This window comes from Diabrotica undecimpunctata, chromosome 1 (assembly GCF_040954645.1).
Source record: "Diabrotica undecimpunctata isolate CICGRU chromosome 1, icDiaUnde3, whole genome shotgun sequence".
NCBI lineage: Eukaryota > Metazoa > Arthropoda > Insecta > Coleoptera > Chrysomelidae > Diabrotica > Diabrotica undecimpunctata.
This window is the reverse complement of record NC_092803.1, coordinates 137,677,746-137,694,863: the sequence shown is the minus strand read 5'-3', so window position 1 is coordinate 137,694,863 and position 17,118 is coordinate 137,677,746. Positions and strand designations below refer to the sequence as shown.

The following is a 17,118-nucleotide window of genomic DNA, read 5'->3' as shown; positions in this document are numbered from 1 at the left end:
AACTATCTTAACAGCTAGACCCTTTATATCAAATATAATGAAACATGAGAACTAAACTGTGCATATATGTATATATATATATATATATATATATATATATATATATATATATATATATATATATATATATATATATATGAAGGGAGTGAACATTTTGTATCCGTTTAGGATTGGATGATCCTCTTCGGGCTTGATTTGTATGTATTTTTGTGTGGCAGTACAAAGGCAAGACAGTCCTAGAACCCACTGGGGTTTAGCATAACTTATGTGGGAGCATCTTGGAGGCTGTTGAGATGGAGTCGCTATTTGAATCAGAGGCGAAAGGCTTGTCTGTATTTAGATGTTCTTTCCAAAGTAAATGTGTGTTCCAAAGTTGGGTCTCTAGTGACCATTGTTCCTGGGTTATTCCCGAGAATATACTCGTCCACGCAACCAGTGTATTGCACTGTAATTTTGTGCTCAGAAATAGAGGGATCCCGGTGATGAGGAGGCATCGGTAGCAGAAAGAGGACCCCTTTCACTGTTGCGTTAGAGTGTGTGTGATCTTTGTAAGTATGTTTGAGTGTTGAATGTGTGCGAGTCTGAGTCGGCAAGGACCATAAACCGTGTTCTCTAGTAACCATTGTTCCTGCAACCGTTTATGCGTTTGCAATCGACTTCAGAACTAGTGTAATGCACTAAAATTCTGTCATCGGTTGCTCTCGCTAACGGCCAGGCCTCGTCGGAGTTCGATAGATGGTTCCAGCAACTGTCGATTCAGGTGAGAAAATAGTTGCAGCTATTTTCTCAGGGACGGACAGGTATCTTTTAGTAGTGAGATTGGGAAACTGCAAAAAACCAATCTCCCTCTGTCCGGGGTAGGGAAAGAGGTATGTGCGGTAGGCTATTGGAGTAGCCTCGATGATGTCAGCGTAATCTACCGGAAGTTCGTCAATGCATGACTGCATTAGGACATACGAGATGTGAAGTTTTTTTATTTTTGGGCTTCCGGGATTTTACGTGGCCGCGGAAAGAGCAAGAACTTTTTAGGGTGTTTTGGGGGGCCGTTGATTGTTCTGAGAGTGAAATTTTTGTTGAGTATTAATTCTCTCAAATATTGGGGCGACGTTAGCTGTTTAATGGATTTCACGGGATGGGAAGTACCAAAGTTTTCTGCAAGCACTACGCAGAATTTTTCGCTCCGTAGTGATTAGCTTTTTCTTTTGATAATCTTTTAGAAGGCAATATAAGTTATTATCATAAGAAGACTTATACTCTATAACGGGTCGAATGAATGTTTTGTAGGTATGGATGAGAGTTTTTGTATTTGTTTTTCCGAATGTTCCTGTAAGTGGTACTAAGAGTCTGGCTCAGTTCCTGACCCTATCTAAAGTTGCCTTTAGAGCAGGTTCCCAGCTGAGTGTCCTAGTGAATAGGACGCCCAGATAGGAAGCTGTTGGGCTAGTAGCGAGCCTTTGTCCCATCAAGTACAGGGGAAATTGATAGTCGCCTTTTTTAATGACTCCGGTCTATGATGTTGGGCTGCGAAACACAATTGTTTGTGTTTTGGCAGCGTTTAAGGTAACTCTCCACTTATTACATCATTCTTCGACGCCGTTTAGTAGAGTTTGTGCTCTTCTAAAAGTTCTCTCGGGAAAATAGCCATCCGCTGTGAAACTAAATCAAGAAATATTCCTTTTTATAGAAATAAATAATCAAAGAGGGAGTTCTTTGCGTGTGGCCCTAAATCAGATGGTAACGTTAGGGTATATTTTTCGGTCAAACTTCTAAAGAATATTTACTTGCAAACAAAAAAGTGCCCGGACTGGATTAGCAGCGTTTAGAAAAACACTCGCAGAAAGGGCAATAAAGATTTAAACGTTACCAATCGGTACTTGAAGTACTACATCGGTAACTTACCTAACTGTTGTATTCGTAAAGATCATTTATAATATAATAATAAACAGGACAAAATTACGAACATTTAGAATTAAGAACGAATTACTGTGAGAGTTTTCTTACGGTGTTTTATTGGCACGGCCTAAAATATTTTCTTGGGAACTTTGATTGAATTTAAAATTCTGCACGGGGCGTTTTTTTGACACGTTACACTATGAGATAAACCACAAATACAAACAGATATCTGGTGATAAACACATGATATCTCTCTTAAAAATAGGAAGACTAAGATGGGCAGGACATCTAGCAAGATCACAGCAGAACTACCCTCCTAAACCCTCCTTATGTCACAAGGAGACTGGGAAGTAGATGGAGAGGCATGGAAGGATGACTGACGAAATAGACTTGAAAAAGTCGAGGCTCTACCATAATGCTGTAGCACCATTGATGATGATGATGATGATGATACAAAAGTTAGTAAAAACCTAACTTTTACAGTAAAATACTACTTAAAATTCCATAACAAGCAACATTTGGTTCATACAATTCTGACAGATATCAGATTTGTCTCGAATTGCATGCAATAATTTTCGAAATGACTAAAACACAACAATACGTTACGACTGAAAGAAAAACTACAAGAATTATATGCAACATTTGCATAAAATGTTCACTCTTCACTCATGAAATTGTCGTACTCTACTCTCGGCTCATGCTGTCAATTTTTGCATTCGTGAAAGTACTTTCTCACTGTTCGATTAATGTTAGTTCAAGTTCATATACTATAATAACATTTAAATAATGTAATGCATATTTTCCTTTCAGTAGAATGAAAACACTTTTATTTGTTTATTTTACATATACATCACTGCTGCTTGGAAACATTGGGTATTCTTTCCAAAACCATTTTTAAAGTTCTTTTATTTCTTACTAAAATACATGCATACTAAAATTGTTAATAAAAAGTTTTAATTGCTCTTTTATTATCTTCTAAAGCGATTATGATCTAATCGGCAAATTAGTAGGAATATTTTTCAACACCAAAAAGTAAAAATCTGAAAAGATTTATTTTTTTCATAGAAACGTCAAGACTTAAATAAAATCAAAAAAATATTGAAAACAGATGGTCACCTGGACGTAACTATCAACGCCCAACAAATACATAAACAAGAAATCTGCTTAAGCTGAAGACTGTAAGTAAAAATAATGTAGTAACAAAAATGGAATATAAAGATTTTTTTAGGGGTATAGAAATGTAAGTTGGTAACACTTTTTTAACTGTTGGCCATTTTAACAGCTGTCAAGTGATTTATGCTAAGTTTGGTTTGGCATTTCAGCATAAATAGACTGGACGCTGGAACAACGCTTTTAAATTGTACAAATTTATTTTGAAAATTGTCCATTTCATGGTCAACATAATAGTCCATCAGAGCAAGTAATTCGATTAACCATGGAACGTTTTTGCACGACAATTACTCTAAATGATAATATGCATCCACAGACACATCGTACAGTTCGTACAGAAGAAGTTGTTGCTGCTGTAGAGCGTAGCATACAGGAAGACCCGAATCAGTCTACCTGCCCGTGCACAGCGGTTGAATAGTGCCCATCGACTTTATGGAAGAGTTTGCGGAAATATCTTACTTTGCGTGCTTACAAAATCCAACTCATGCAAGAATTGAAGGTACTATTGAAGTTGAATAATAGTACTAATAGTACTAATTGAAGGTTGAATGGCTACGTCAACAAACAAAGCTACCCTATGTGGAGTTAAGATAACCCTCAAATGTATGTTAAGAAACCATTACATTCAGAAAAACTGACTGTTTGGTGTGCTTTATGGTCTGGTGGTTAAAGTGGTTAAAGTCAATGGTTACCGCTGTAGAGCCATGATGACTGCGTTTTTATTCCGCGATTGAACAACCATGATTTGCAGGAGCTGTCGTTTCAATCAGACGGCGCAACATGTCACACAGCTCGTGCTACAATTGTTTTATTGAAGGAAACGTTTGGTAACCGCATAGTTTCACGGTTCGAACGTGCGACTAGACTATTTTATGTAGGGATATGTAAACGTGCTAGTCTACGCCAATAAACATGAATCGATTGACCACTTGAAGGACAACATTCGCCGCGTTATTGTCGATATACGGCGACAAATATTGGAAAAAGTTATCAAAAATTGGACCTCCAGATTATACTACGTCAGAGCCAGCCATGAAGGTCATATGCAAGAAATCATCTTTAAATTATAATACCAAATGATCATCTTTCGAATAAAGTCAATTTAATGGCAATTGATAAAAATCATCTTTGTTTTATTCCATTTTCAAGTTCTATACCTCTAAAAAAAACACCCATTACAAACCATATTCTTCCATCTCACGGCAGCGAAACCTCAAAACAATCTTTTAGCGGCCTATCAAGCGTAAGATTAATAATCCTCCCTCTGAACTGAAGTTTACTGGTCAGTGGCAGACTAGATAGAGACTGCAGCTCCTTAGATCATTACATGAAAGTTTACATTGTCGCTTTGGCTCGGATTTTGTTTTGTAATCGTTGGTAAATTTTCATCGACTTGCTCTTTGAATTATCTCTTGGATATTTTAATATACCTAAAAAATAATTAGAATTAAAGTTTACAATACTTCTTCACCTTTACAAGGACATATTGCAATTTCCTTTCTTTTATTGTATTTTCCATTTCCCTCTCTCTCCTCTCCTTAACACTTCTGTATTCGTGACTCTATCTACCCATGGAATCCTTAACAATCTTCTTAATGTCCACATTTCAAACGCGTTAAGTCGATTTATTGTATTCTCGTTTAATGTCCATGATTCAGCTCCATAGTAGAGTACACTGTGTACATAGCATTTAATTAGCCTTATTCTGAGGGCCAATGTCAGATCTTTGCTGCATAAAATCGTTTTCTTTTTCACGAAGTTGGCACGTGCTTTTTCAATTCTGACTCTTATTTCTGCAGTATAATCGTTATTTTCTGTAATTATCGTTTCCAAGTAAGTATATCTTTTTACTCTTTCAATCTGCTGGCCGTCTACCGTTAATATTTAGTTTGTATTGTTGTTCTTGCTAATTTTCATGAATTTGGTTTTTTTGATGGTAAGAGAGAGTCCGTATTCTCCCCTATATCTTAATATTTTGTTCATTATTCTTACTAAGTCTTCCAAGTTGTCGGCTATTATGACTGTATCGTCGGCATGCCTAATGTTGTTAATTAAACTTCCGTTCACTTTTATGCCGACTGTCTCATTTACCAAAGCTCTTGTATGATTTCTTCAGAATAAGCATTAAACAATAACGGCGACAGTATGCAACCTTACCTGACCCCTTTCCTTATCTCCACTTCTTCTGACACTTCTCTTCCAATTTTCACATTTGATCGTTGGCTGTAGTATAAATTTGATATCAATGTTACATCCTTCACATCCAGATTCTTGTTTTTGAGTACTTCTATAAGTCGGTCATGTTTTACTTTATCGAATGCCTTGTTGTAGTCTATAAAGCATACATAAAGTGCCTCTCTTGTGCCCACTCCATTCCGAAATCCAAACTGGGAATCACTGATATCCATCTCCAGCTTAGCGTGTATTCTATTATGGATGATTTTTAGCAGGGTTTTTAAGGTATGTGACATTAGACTGATCGTTCAATAATCACTACATTATTTGGCATTTACTTTCTTTGGTTGACAAATAAATGTTGATGTCAGCATTTCACGTGGAATGATTCCTGTGGAATAGATTGTGTTCACTAGTTGGACTAAAAGATCTATGTTTTTTCATTGGCCAGTTTTAGCAATTCACTTGGTATTTCATCTGGACCAGCAGCTTTATTATTTTTCATGGACTTTCCTGTATGCATAACTTCTGACTTTATTTCAGGTCCCTCGTTTTTACCCTGATTATTTTCATATATATTTTCCTGGTTCTGATCATGGAATAATTACTCTATATATTCTTTCCATCTTCCTAATTTTTGTTCTGTCTCCACTAAAATGTTTCCTTGTTTGTCCAATAGTATGCTTGAGGTTTTTTGTTTTGCTACCCCAGCTAATTCTTTAACGTTCTTATGCAGATTGAAGTTATCATATTTGTTTTGTAAGTCTTCTATTTCTTGGCATTTTCCAGCGAAATAAGTCTCTTTAGCTTCTCTTATTTTCCTTCCTATGAGTTATGTTGATATTCTTTTGCTTTCTTCTGTCCTCCATCATTTCCAAGATTTCTTCTGTCATCCAATCTCCTTTCTTGCATCTGGTTGTTGTGCCTTCTCTGCGACTTGGTTCGATAATTGCATTTTTAAAGAATTGCCACTGTTGTTCTACATCTACATCACCATCAATTGATTCCGGTGTGGATTCTAGGTTTGCATTAATTTCTTGTTTCAGTTTTTCTTTTACGTCTTCTGATTCTAATTTTTGTATGTTTAGTTTATCACTTTTGTAGCTTTTTTGTATCTTTTTTAAGTGAAGTTGGAATTTTTCTACAAGAGGATTGTGGTCTGACGCCACGTCTGCACCTGGGTACGCTTTCACCGATTGTATTGCATTGCGTTTCGGTATCTGTGGTTTATTAAAATATAGTCAATTTGGTGTCTAACGATTTTATCGACCTTGTCAGCTGGCGATTTCCAAGTGTAAAGGCGTCGTTTAGGTAATTTGAAGAAAGTATTCATTACCGCAAGATTATGTTCTAGGCAGAATTCTATAAGACGTTCTCCTCTCTCATTTCGAACACCGAGTCCGTATGGTCCTATAGTACACTCACATCTTCCTTCTCCAACATTGGCTTTAAAATCACCCTTTACTACATCTCTAGATGTATTTTGTAGGGTTTTTTGAAGCTCATCTTAAAATTTTTCAATTTCTTCCTCTGTTTTATCGGCGCGGCGGTTGGCGCATAAATCTGAATAAGTCTTAATTTCCCATGTTTTGTCATCATTTATATTAGCATAATTCTTTCCGATATTGGTATAAAGCCTAACAACTGATTTTGCAACTTTTTTACTGACATTAATTGCTACTCCATACCGATGTTGGCTGTCGGTATTACTAGAGTAAAAAAGTCGACCATTGGTTGTATTTAGTTCGCCGGAGTGGAGCCATCTTGTGTCCCTTATTCCCAATATGTCGATCTTAAGTCGCATCATTTCTTGTTCTATGTTCCTTAGTTTACCAGACTCATACATGCTTCTAACATTCCATGTCGCTATTTTAAAAGTTGAATTTTGTATTTTTAGTACGCAGGGATTTCGTTGGTTAACGACCTGAGGAGCCCTGTCATCATTGTTATTTCTCCCCCTGCCGAATCTTGGCATCCGAGAACTATGATTAGTACGGTTATGCTTGTCACTAACTGCCATGACGATTTCTAGGGATACTATACGAGTCTTTAATTCAGTGGTTCTCCGTTGCCTTCCTTGGTTCATCCGCCTTCGAGATAGGTTTCTCTATCTCAGGACAAAAGAGTGGCCTTACATCTACCAGCTCCTCCGCCCGAAACCGTTGGCCAGTATTTGACTTGATTCTATATCAACCCTAAAATCGAGGGTTGCCATTTACGCCATCCGCACCGTACCGAAGTTTTGCTTCTTCGCCGTGGCTGCCGTTGTGGACTTCATCCGTAACCCTAGACAAGGCACCCTAAACAGGTACTAGTTTCCCGCGTCAGGAAACCCCCGGAATTGATTCATTTTCCCCGATAGGACTATTTTCAAGAATTTAAAGAGTTCCTACCCGCTACTTGACTAGTATGACTTGATACTACTTGTCCTTTTTCTCGGTGGTAAATAATATGCTTTTAATTGACCAGAAATAAATAATTAGTCAGAAATCAAAGTCGGTTTTTAAATTTGTTAGTCACCCTTCGAATTAAAGTTCATTCTGCTATATGTTTCGTCAGCATCCTCATTGGTACTACGGATCAAGTTAACCCTCGATCATCCTAAGCTTATTCCTCCATTCGATTGTATTCCCTGCAGTTTGATGTCAGTTGTCAACACCGATCTTTGTGGCACCTCATCTGCACAACTCCTCTCTCAAAATCTTCATCCCCTTTTACTTTTTTAAGCACATTATTAAAAAGGATGTACGCCAACGTCTCAGTAATATGTTTGTATGGAATTGCAAAATAACCCTTCTTCAGATTAGCTATTTTATATTTTTACTTTATATGTAACTTTTGAAGAAGCTTATCAGTTTGACACAAAGTCCGGAGTGTTTTAATCCGGAGTTTTTTCACAAATCTCTCTTAATACGAACATCTGGTGTGTTGTTTATCGTCCAGGTGTTAAGTTCTGTAGGGATTTTAAGAACAAGGTTGAATTGTACGGGAGAATCAACATTATCGTTATTAGTGCATATCATATCCTTGGAGTGCTCCATCTACTCCTAAGGATAGTCTCCTTCCTAACTACTGTGTTTCTTTCATTATCTTTACATAGATTTAATTTAAATTATTTCCTTGCCGCTGATATTTCTTTAAAATAATCTTGTTTTGTTTTGGTTCCTAGATTTCGTGTCCGGTGTATGTAGCTTTGGATTTTATAACAATGCTCCCAGGACGGGTTAAAAACGTTCTGACGTTCTCCGTTCACGACTTGGTACACACCTGATGGGAAATTCCCACGGGCTATGTACTTCGCATTTCGAGAAATATCTTCGCGCTAGACTAACTATTTGAGAATAACTACAAGTATAGTCCAAAATACCAAAGAGGCGCGAAGTACGCAGATAATAAAAAAGGAAGTACAAGACGGAGATGCACGTTTAGCAAAGTGAGAGCATAGTTACCAAGTCTTATCCGACAGTTTTTTATCTTATGTATGTTAGGTATGTTAACTATTTTATTTACAATGAGAATATAATTTCTGATTACTCATTATTATTTGTTATAGACTTTTAACTTTCAATGAACAAAGTACGTTGAACAAAAAGGACGGAATCAAAGTCAATTGGAAAATGAAAAAAATTCGATCTCGGATCGAATGGTCTTTTATTCCAATCTTTTTTTAACTTACCACTTTTCTGACGTAAAAATGCATTAAACAAAGTACCTAGCCTACCGAATTACACAACGACTAAAAATATTAAATTGCATTAATTAATATATAGTTTTGAATTATTCAACCAGTTTTATGTCTGTTTAAATTGTAAGAACTTCTTAATCACACTTAATAATATGAGTATTTACTGTTTCTTTTTAGCAAATATTTTTTTAGTTGAGACTTAAACCTTAAAATTAAATTAGGTTAAAAATATAATTATTCAGTGGTACCTACATAAATCCATTTTCTGCTTCATTTTTTGTAAATTTTAAAACGCTATAAATTACTTCTTCCGCTTGATGACTTAAAACTGGTCGTTTTCGCACATTTTCCATATTTATATCACAACGGTACATCACTGTACAAAAGTAACCAGAAAATTATACGAAGCTTTCCCCACTTTTTCGAATTTTGCCACAGCGCACCCAGAACTCGCGTCTCTTCACTGTCTTGGATACATTAATTACTTTTAACTGCTGTTTTTAACTGTATTTTTCGGATTTTTCGTAAAGTGTTGTCACTAAAAAATTGTGGCTTATCCAAAAGAATTATTAAATTGTAGATGCCCAGAGTACACTTTAAGCTGATACGGGTATTCCACTTTTGTATACAGCTTATACAACTTAAAATCGCATTTAAGTCTTTTGTTTTTACTGAGCTGTTTGAGTGATTTACGTCCTCTAAGTAGAATCAGTGTCTCATTTATGAAAACTTCACGTTTTGGTATATTATGCTTCTTTGATATATTCGATCAGTAATTATATAAGACGATTTAATTTATTCAATGGATGGTTGGTTATATTTTCATTATTATATATTATGTACATCAAGCACCCGAAAGGGTAACACAAAACGATTTCTCGAAATAAATAAAATTGTTGAAGTATTCATACTTTTTCAGTTTAATAAGTTTCATAATAATGAAACGTAAATGAACTAACTCACTTCCCCTTTTTTACCAATAATGTTTCCCCATCTGAAGAATTGATTTCTTTCTCAGGAAAAATTACCCATCAAGAACCACCTTCATAACATTCACTAGAACTATAAACATGAGCTATGTCTATATATGACTAATTCCTCTACAGAAAGTAATTCATTTCACCGATTTTTAATTTTTTGTCTTGCTCCGGTGTGTAGGTACTCATTTTTATGTCGGAAACTGCAAAATACGAGTTTATATTCTGAATGATTCTTAGAAAGAAATGTATTCCACATTTTTTTCTTGTGTACTATTTTCATGTCGAAAAATATGTCTAATACAAGTCCCTGTATACAGAAAGTACCAAACTTGAAAAATAGAGAGCCGCTCTGTGTACCACGGGGCGAAGAACTACGCAGATCTGATTTTAATTTAGCATATTTCATTTTGTGTATCTTTTTTTCTAAAAAAGTTGTCCGTTGACATCAAATTTCTAAATAGATTTCAAAGTTTTTAAGTTGTGACCAAAATAATGAGTTTGAGTTTGTCAAACCCGTCTATACAGTTATGACGAAATAAATCTTATTTTTTACCAACTTGATTGGTCTAATATTCAATTTGTATGTTAAAAATCTAATATTGTAGTAAAAAAACTGTTTTATAATAAAAGTAGAAAATTACTAAGTCCGACATATGTATATAGTATGTAGAAAAATGTATATAGGCCTGATCAACCCACAAAATTATTTCTTTTTGGTCGCTTAACGTGTTAATCGATTGTATTTGTGAGACAACTATAGACATAGCTCTGATAGAGGGGCTCTGTTATAGACAGAGATTACACAACTTTGTAAAACTAATAAGAGTTTATGGTTAATATTCAATACCTTTACATAAATAATATTTTGGACACATTCTAACCTTTGCCCTCTCGGAGAAATGTCCTTGAAAACGTTGTTGGTAATCTATTTAAATTACTTTTGTTTTGCTAATCATTGTCTAGGTGAAATTTAAAATCAAAATTTGCATTTGGGCGACGATATGTTCCACACATTTTAAGGTAAAACGTTTTTAACACCCATTGAAAATGTGTAAATTATGGCTCAATTACACGACGCTACTAAAACCGAATACTGACGCAAAATGATTTTCAAGACAGTTGAATTTATAGATTTTAGTAGGTCGAAATGTGACGAAAATGTTTAAAAAATATTCAAAAGAACTCAAAATTTTTATGTGAGAATAGAATATATAATCACCAACAGAATTCTCTTTGTTGCTTGAAAAAACGTTACCTGCTTAGATAAGTTACGATACGTATGCTTGTAAAGAATACTCGTAACGAAAAGTAAGTGCAATTAGCTTGTCTTCCTCCAACCTCTGCTTCTACTCATTTCTTTCACTCTTTCTTTCTCTTCTTACCTTTACCCTATCAGGGTGTCTGATTTGGGCTAGCTATTTTAATTTCCATTCACCCACCTCTTCCATTATTTTCTATTTCCTGCCATTATTTTCAATGTCTGTTATTATATTTAATTCTTCTAGTGATTTTTGTTTAACTTTTCCCGCCTTTACTACTTGCTGTATCCATTTTTTCCTTGGTTTTCTTTTTACAATGTTCTTTGCTTCGTGGACGTTTCTTGTAATTATGTTAAGTTGCATCCGCATCAGATGACCAGTTCATTTGTGTCTTTGCTATTTTATTCATTATTAGTTCTAGGTTGGCCATACTCGATACTTGTATTTATCCTGTACTGATGTTTTTCCAGAATTGTCCAGTTTTCACTTGCGCTTCTACTCATCAACACATATTTCAGGTATTATTATCAAATTCAAGTGTGACATTGTAATCAACTAGAGACCAAAAGACTCGAGTTGGAAGTTAATACACAACACATTGGAACTAATCCAGACTTTACTTCTACCTTCTCCTCAACACGATTGTCTGTCAAAAGAACTCAAAATTTTTATTTGAGAAGACATATATGTTTTGGGAGATGTGTTAATAAACTCTCCGAAGATTGTAGATAAAGAAGTGGCTTGCACAAAGAGGCGCTACAAGTTTATCTCTTATCAAGCAGCTTGCTGTAGAAGATGCTGAAGAATATACTAATTATATCACTCAGTACTTAGTTCCGGTCATGTCATCTCCAATATTTATAGCTCGGTCAAGTTAGCTCAAAGAATAGTGGTATGGTTACAAAAATTCACGTAGAGCTGAAAATTGGTACGAACGTTCGGAACAACATTATAAATGAAGAAAATAAATAAGAAGTCCCCAAAAAGTTGCAAATATGGGTTTTTGGCGTTTTTTAGCCAAACGGTAAGTTTTATCATAAAAATGGATTAGACAAAAATTGTAGATCATGCAATTATCTATAAAAATTGTCTCTACACTTTTTCTTCTAGGAAGCACCATTTCGGAGATATAATTATTAAATCTGTTGTTCATGATATGCCTAAGTGTGTAGCGTACATAAATCACTTTAGCTATAATACAAGCTATAATATAAGTAATATACAAGTAATAATATTTTATCGGACTGTATAAGTTATTATCGCCATCGCAGCTCGTTATGGGCCAAAGCCTTCTTCAGAACAATCCTCCATTCACCCCTGTTTCTGACATCTATTCTACATGCTCGAACTCACAATAGATTTTAAGTCGTCCTTTAGGTTGTCTTGATACTAAGTGTCGGTCTTTCTCTGGTTCGTTGTCCCATCGGCCATCTTCTGGCAAGCGCTCACTTAGTGGCAAGCATTATTCTTCTTTTAATTTCTTTGCTAACGTTATCCTTAGTCAACAGCGAGCCTAGGTATATGAAGGTGTCCACAAGTTCCAGCTCTAAATCGACAATCATTCTTATTCTAGGGGTCAGGTTGTTTGATCTTGTACAACACATATATTTGGTCTTGTGGGCATTTATTTTTTGCCCAATTCTCTTTGCAGATGTCCTTAACGACCAGAATGCATCGGTTAGAGACTGTGAACCTAGCTATGATGTCGATGTCATCTGAATATCCGACAACTTATACAGATTTGTACAGGTAGTGCCGTTTGTGTTAATTACAGTTAAATAGTGTTGTGATTTGAGTTCAGTTAGTTGAATAAGATGAACGGTATTTGGAATTCCACCATAGTCAGGAGAAGTTTATATCTATTAACAGTGTAGTATGCGGCTTTGGAATCCACGAATATGTGGTGAGTGTCGACTCCGAACTCTAGGGTTGTTTCAAAAATCTGCCTCACTGCAAAGATTTGGTCCATTGTTGATTTATTAGGCCAGAAGCCGTACTGATATCCTCCCACTATTTGTACGGTGTAGGGGAGCATTCTTTGGTACAACGCGTTGGCCAGTACTTTATATGCTATATTAAGTAAAGTGTTGCCTCTATAATTATCACACACCACCATGTCTTCCATTTTGTGAATTGGACACTTCTTCTTTTTCTTCAGCCTTAAGTAATCCAACTTTGGACATAGGCCTCCCCCAAATCAATCCAGTGTTTTCTATTTTGCACTACTTGCTTCTAGTTGTGTCCTCCGATCTTCTAATTTCATCAGCCCATCTCCTTTGTGGTCTTCCTCTGCTTATTTTCAGTCTGCGGGCGTTTCTTTCTATTGTCAGATTTCGGTTAATAATTGGTGCATATGTTTCAAAAGGATGTCGCGCCGTTTTTAAAAAGTTTGGCTAGGAAATTTTTCGAACCGGGGGCTTTGCCTTTTTTCATTTTTAAAATGACTTGTCTAGTTTCTTCTTAGGAGGGATGGGCTGCCGATCATTTTCATTAATTTGAATCACGGAAGCCCCCATCTCATGTGAGATATCATTAAGGTTTTCTTCAAAGTGATTCGTCCATCTGTTAAGTATCCACTCCTTGTCACTAATTAGAGAACCATCCCTATCTTTACATATTATTATTCTGGGTTTGAATTCCTTTCTACAGTTGTTTATCTGTTGGCAGAATCTCCGTGAGTTTTTTCTATTATGGTGGTTAACAATCTCGTTTAGAACGTTTTGGTATTGCTCTTTTCTTTTTTCTTCTAACCGTTCTTTTTTCGTCTCGTCGAAGGTTTTCATAATCTTCCAGTGTTAATCTCGTTCTGCGCTGTTGGAGCCTCTTATACGCTGAATTTTTGTTGTTGGTTCGATTATTTGTCGAACTTAGTTTTTTCTGGCCTTGTTACGTGACCACGTGGTCTTGTTAGATTTTAAAACGTCTTTAGCCGCTGTGTGCGTAGCTTCTTTACATTAGTCCAGTGTTCTTCTATGCTTAGGTTTTCTACGATTTTTGATAATGCTTCGTTTAAACTTTGCATTTAACTATCTCTAGCGGCTTCAGATTTTAACACCTCAGTATTATATTTCGTAGATTTTGTGTTGTGACCTTTTTTAGCATTAGATATACGTGATCTCAGTTTTGCTCTTACAAGGTAGTGGTCAGAGTCTATGTCCATTATCAATAAGTACATAGTCAATTTGGTTTTTTGACTGACCGTCTGGTGATGACCACGTGGCTTCATTAATTTTGTGGGGGAAACACGTACTTACTTACTACCACCATTCCCAATTATGCTGTGAGTTCAATCAAACGCAGATCATTTTGGTTAACCACAATTTTTATGTCGTTATTCTCACATTCCCTATAAGTGCTTTCCAGTTCCTCATAAAATAGGTCCTCCTCCTCGTTTTCTTTATCTTCAGTGGAAGCAAGGATATTGATGACACTATAGTTGATGAACCTGCCCCTTATTTGGATTCTACATATCCTTGAACTTATTGGGTCGAAAGCTATCACTATTGATTTCACACGTTTGATCAGCATGAAACTCACACAAAAAATATGATTGCTTTTATCTCCGCTATAGTATAAAGTGTAGCCCTTTTTCCAGGCTGCCACTACCTGTCCACCTGAATTCTTGAAGTGCTATGATATCTGCTGAGTATTCATTAGGCGTATTCATTTGGCATATTCATAAAGCGTACGAACATTCCAAGTAAATAAACCAATATCATTAACCCTATTTTGTTGCGACGACCAAGTCGTCGACAAAAAGACCGATCGGCTGGTTGCTCGGAAGTTTTCGTAACGGAATATTTTCTACGGGAGGGTTTATTAACCCACTGTCCAACCCCCAACTTGGAGTTTATTCCCTTAGCCGATTTGTTCCAGATTTAAGGCGCTGGAAAGTCGCCTTTTACTCTCTCTCTCCTCTGCTACATAACGCACACCCATTGTATGCCATGCAGCCAGTGGTTACGCGACGTGAGATAGGATTTGTTGGCAAAAGCTGAGGTCTATTTCTAGAACCTCTGATTCTTTCGTTGGAAACTGCAACCCATACTGCTAAAGTTCATTTACCAACCTCAGACCTTCTTCTTAAAGTGTCCTCTTCTCAATGGCAGTTGACTACTACAATTGCAAACTCTTCTTTGTCTTCAGCTGTTCTTATTAGCTGTTCAAAATTTAACCCTGGCCATTGCCGGATGTTTCTTAGCCACGATAGTCTTTTCCTTCCTAGTCCTTTGTTTTCCTCGATCTTTCCTTTTACTATTGGTTGAGCATAACCTTAGACCACCACTGTACAAGTTATACGTATTTAATATACGAAAGAAACACAATCCTCATTTTATACTCCAGAGTAACCTTGAGCAACATCTATCTGCTATAATCAATTGTACTCATGGTAAGAGTTGGTTACCTGCTCTTTTTTTAAAGTCCTCAAACGAAAGACCTTGAATCCTTCCAATAGGAAGTAATAGCCTTGACTATTACTTCCTATTGAAAACAGATGTTTATTAAAAATATTTCCTATCTTTGTTTGTGCTGTTTCTCGTTTAAAAAAATGTCGCAATTTTGTTTTATTTGTAGTGATCCTTTAACTCAAAGTGAAATAGTTTCTGTTAATAGTGGCATGGAGACATTATTTGATACAAGTACTAAAAAAGATGATGAATTTTCGGAGTGACAATTTATGTGCAGTGTCGTAAAATGTACACTCGAAAGAGTTGTAATGCTGCAGCTAAAAGACAATACGAAGAAGAAGAAGCCAGTAAATTTAAAATCAATCCTCCGTGTGTACGTGAATCAGCCTTTTTAAAAAATATTCTTTTTTTTTCGGCAATGAATCGAATGAAGAATCTATTCTGAAAGTAGCTTGGACTCGTTCCGATGATCTGAACAGTGCAGTTACCTCTCGAATTTAATTTAAATATGATTTAGTTGCTACTGGGGCTAAGTATCAATGATTGTTAGAATTATCTTGAGACCGACCACTGGATGTAAAGTCGTTCGTCATTAAGATGAAGCTACGAATCTTGGAACGAATAAAATATTTACATTTATTGAAAATAGCGATGACTATCAGTTTACATTAAACGAAATAAAAAATATTTGCAATCAAAAATACGGCAAGAGATAACAGGCCAATTAAGATACAATTAAAGCTAAGTTATGCCATTAAAATTATCATTACTGAAAAATCAGGAACATCAACATTCACATTTTCTGTAGACAATCATCATGATATTTTAAATCAAGCTAGGTACGAGAAAAAAATTAAATGAAAAATAGCAACGATTTAAGCAATCATCCAGCAAGAATCCGAGAAGATATTCAATCTGCATATTCGAAAATTCTAATTACCCTCCACTAGGTCCTATGTATGAAAACAGTGAAATTCCAGAGCAGCTGACGCATTTTTTGGAGAAAGTTATTTTAAAAGATTAAATATAAATCATTTAAAATTGATGGGCAAAATTGATTTTTAAAAAGGGTAACTTTACTCTAGATTATATAATCACCAACAGAATTCTCTTTGTTCTTGAAAAAAACGTTACCTGCTTAGATAAGTTACGATACGTATGCTTGTAAAGAATACTTATAACGAAAAACGAGTGCAATTAGCTTGTCTTCCTCCAACCTCTGCTTTTACTCATTTCTTTCACTCTTTCTTTTTCTTCTTACCTTTACCCTATCAGGGTGTCGGATTTGGGCTAGCTATTTTAATTTCCATTCACACACCTCTTCCATTATTTTCTATTTCCTGCCATTATTTTCAATTCCTGTCATTATATTTAATTCCTCTAGTGATTTTTGTTTAATTTTTCCCGCCTTACTTGCTGGATCCATTTTTTCCTTAGTTTTGCTTGGTTTTCTTTTTACAATGTTCTTTGCTTCGTGGACGTTTCTTGTAATTATGTTAAGTTGCATCCGCATCAGATGACCAGTTCATTTGTCTCTTTGCTATTTT

The 17,118-nt window shown here is 35.7% G+C and overlaps 2 protein-coding genes across 2 annotated transcripts in view; one reads left to right on the top strand and one right to left on the bottom strand.

The window, feature by feature from the left end:
- ATPCL (ATP-citrate synthase) overlaps positions 1-17,118 on the top strand; it is a 177,938-nt gene that overhangs the window by 59,435 nt on the left and 101,385 nt on the right. The gene's annotated exons all lie outside the window — the stretch shown is intronic.
- Positions 12,964-13,287, bottom strand: LOC140435422 (uncharacterized). Its single transcript, XM_072524164.1, has one exon. The coding sequence runs from the start codon at positions 13,285-13,287 to the stop codon at positions 12,964-12,966; it is 324 nt and encodes a 107-aa protein (XP_072380265.1).

Bases quoted from the DNA above. Each gene is read 5' to 3' on its own strand.
- LOC140435422 (XM_072524164.1), bottom strand. From the start codon at position 13,287: ATGGAAGACATGGTGGTGTGTGATAATTATAGAGGCAACACTTTACTT.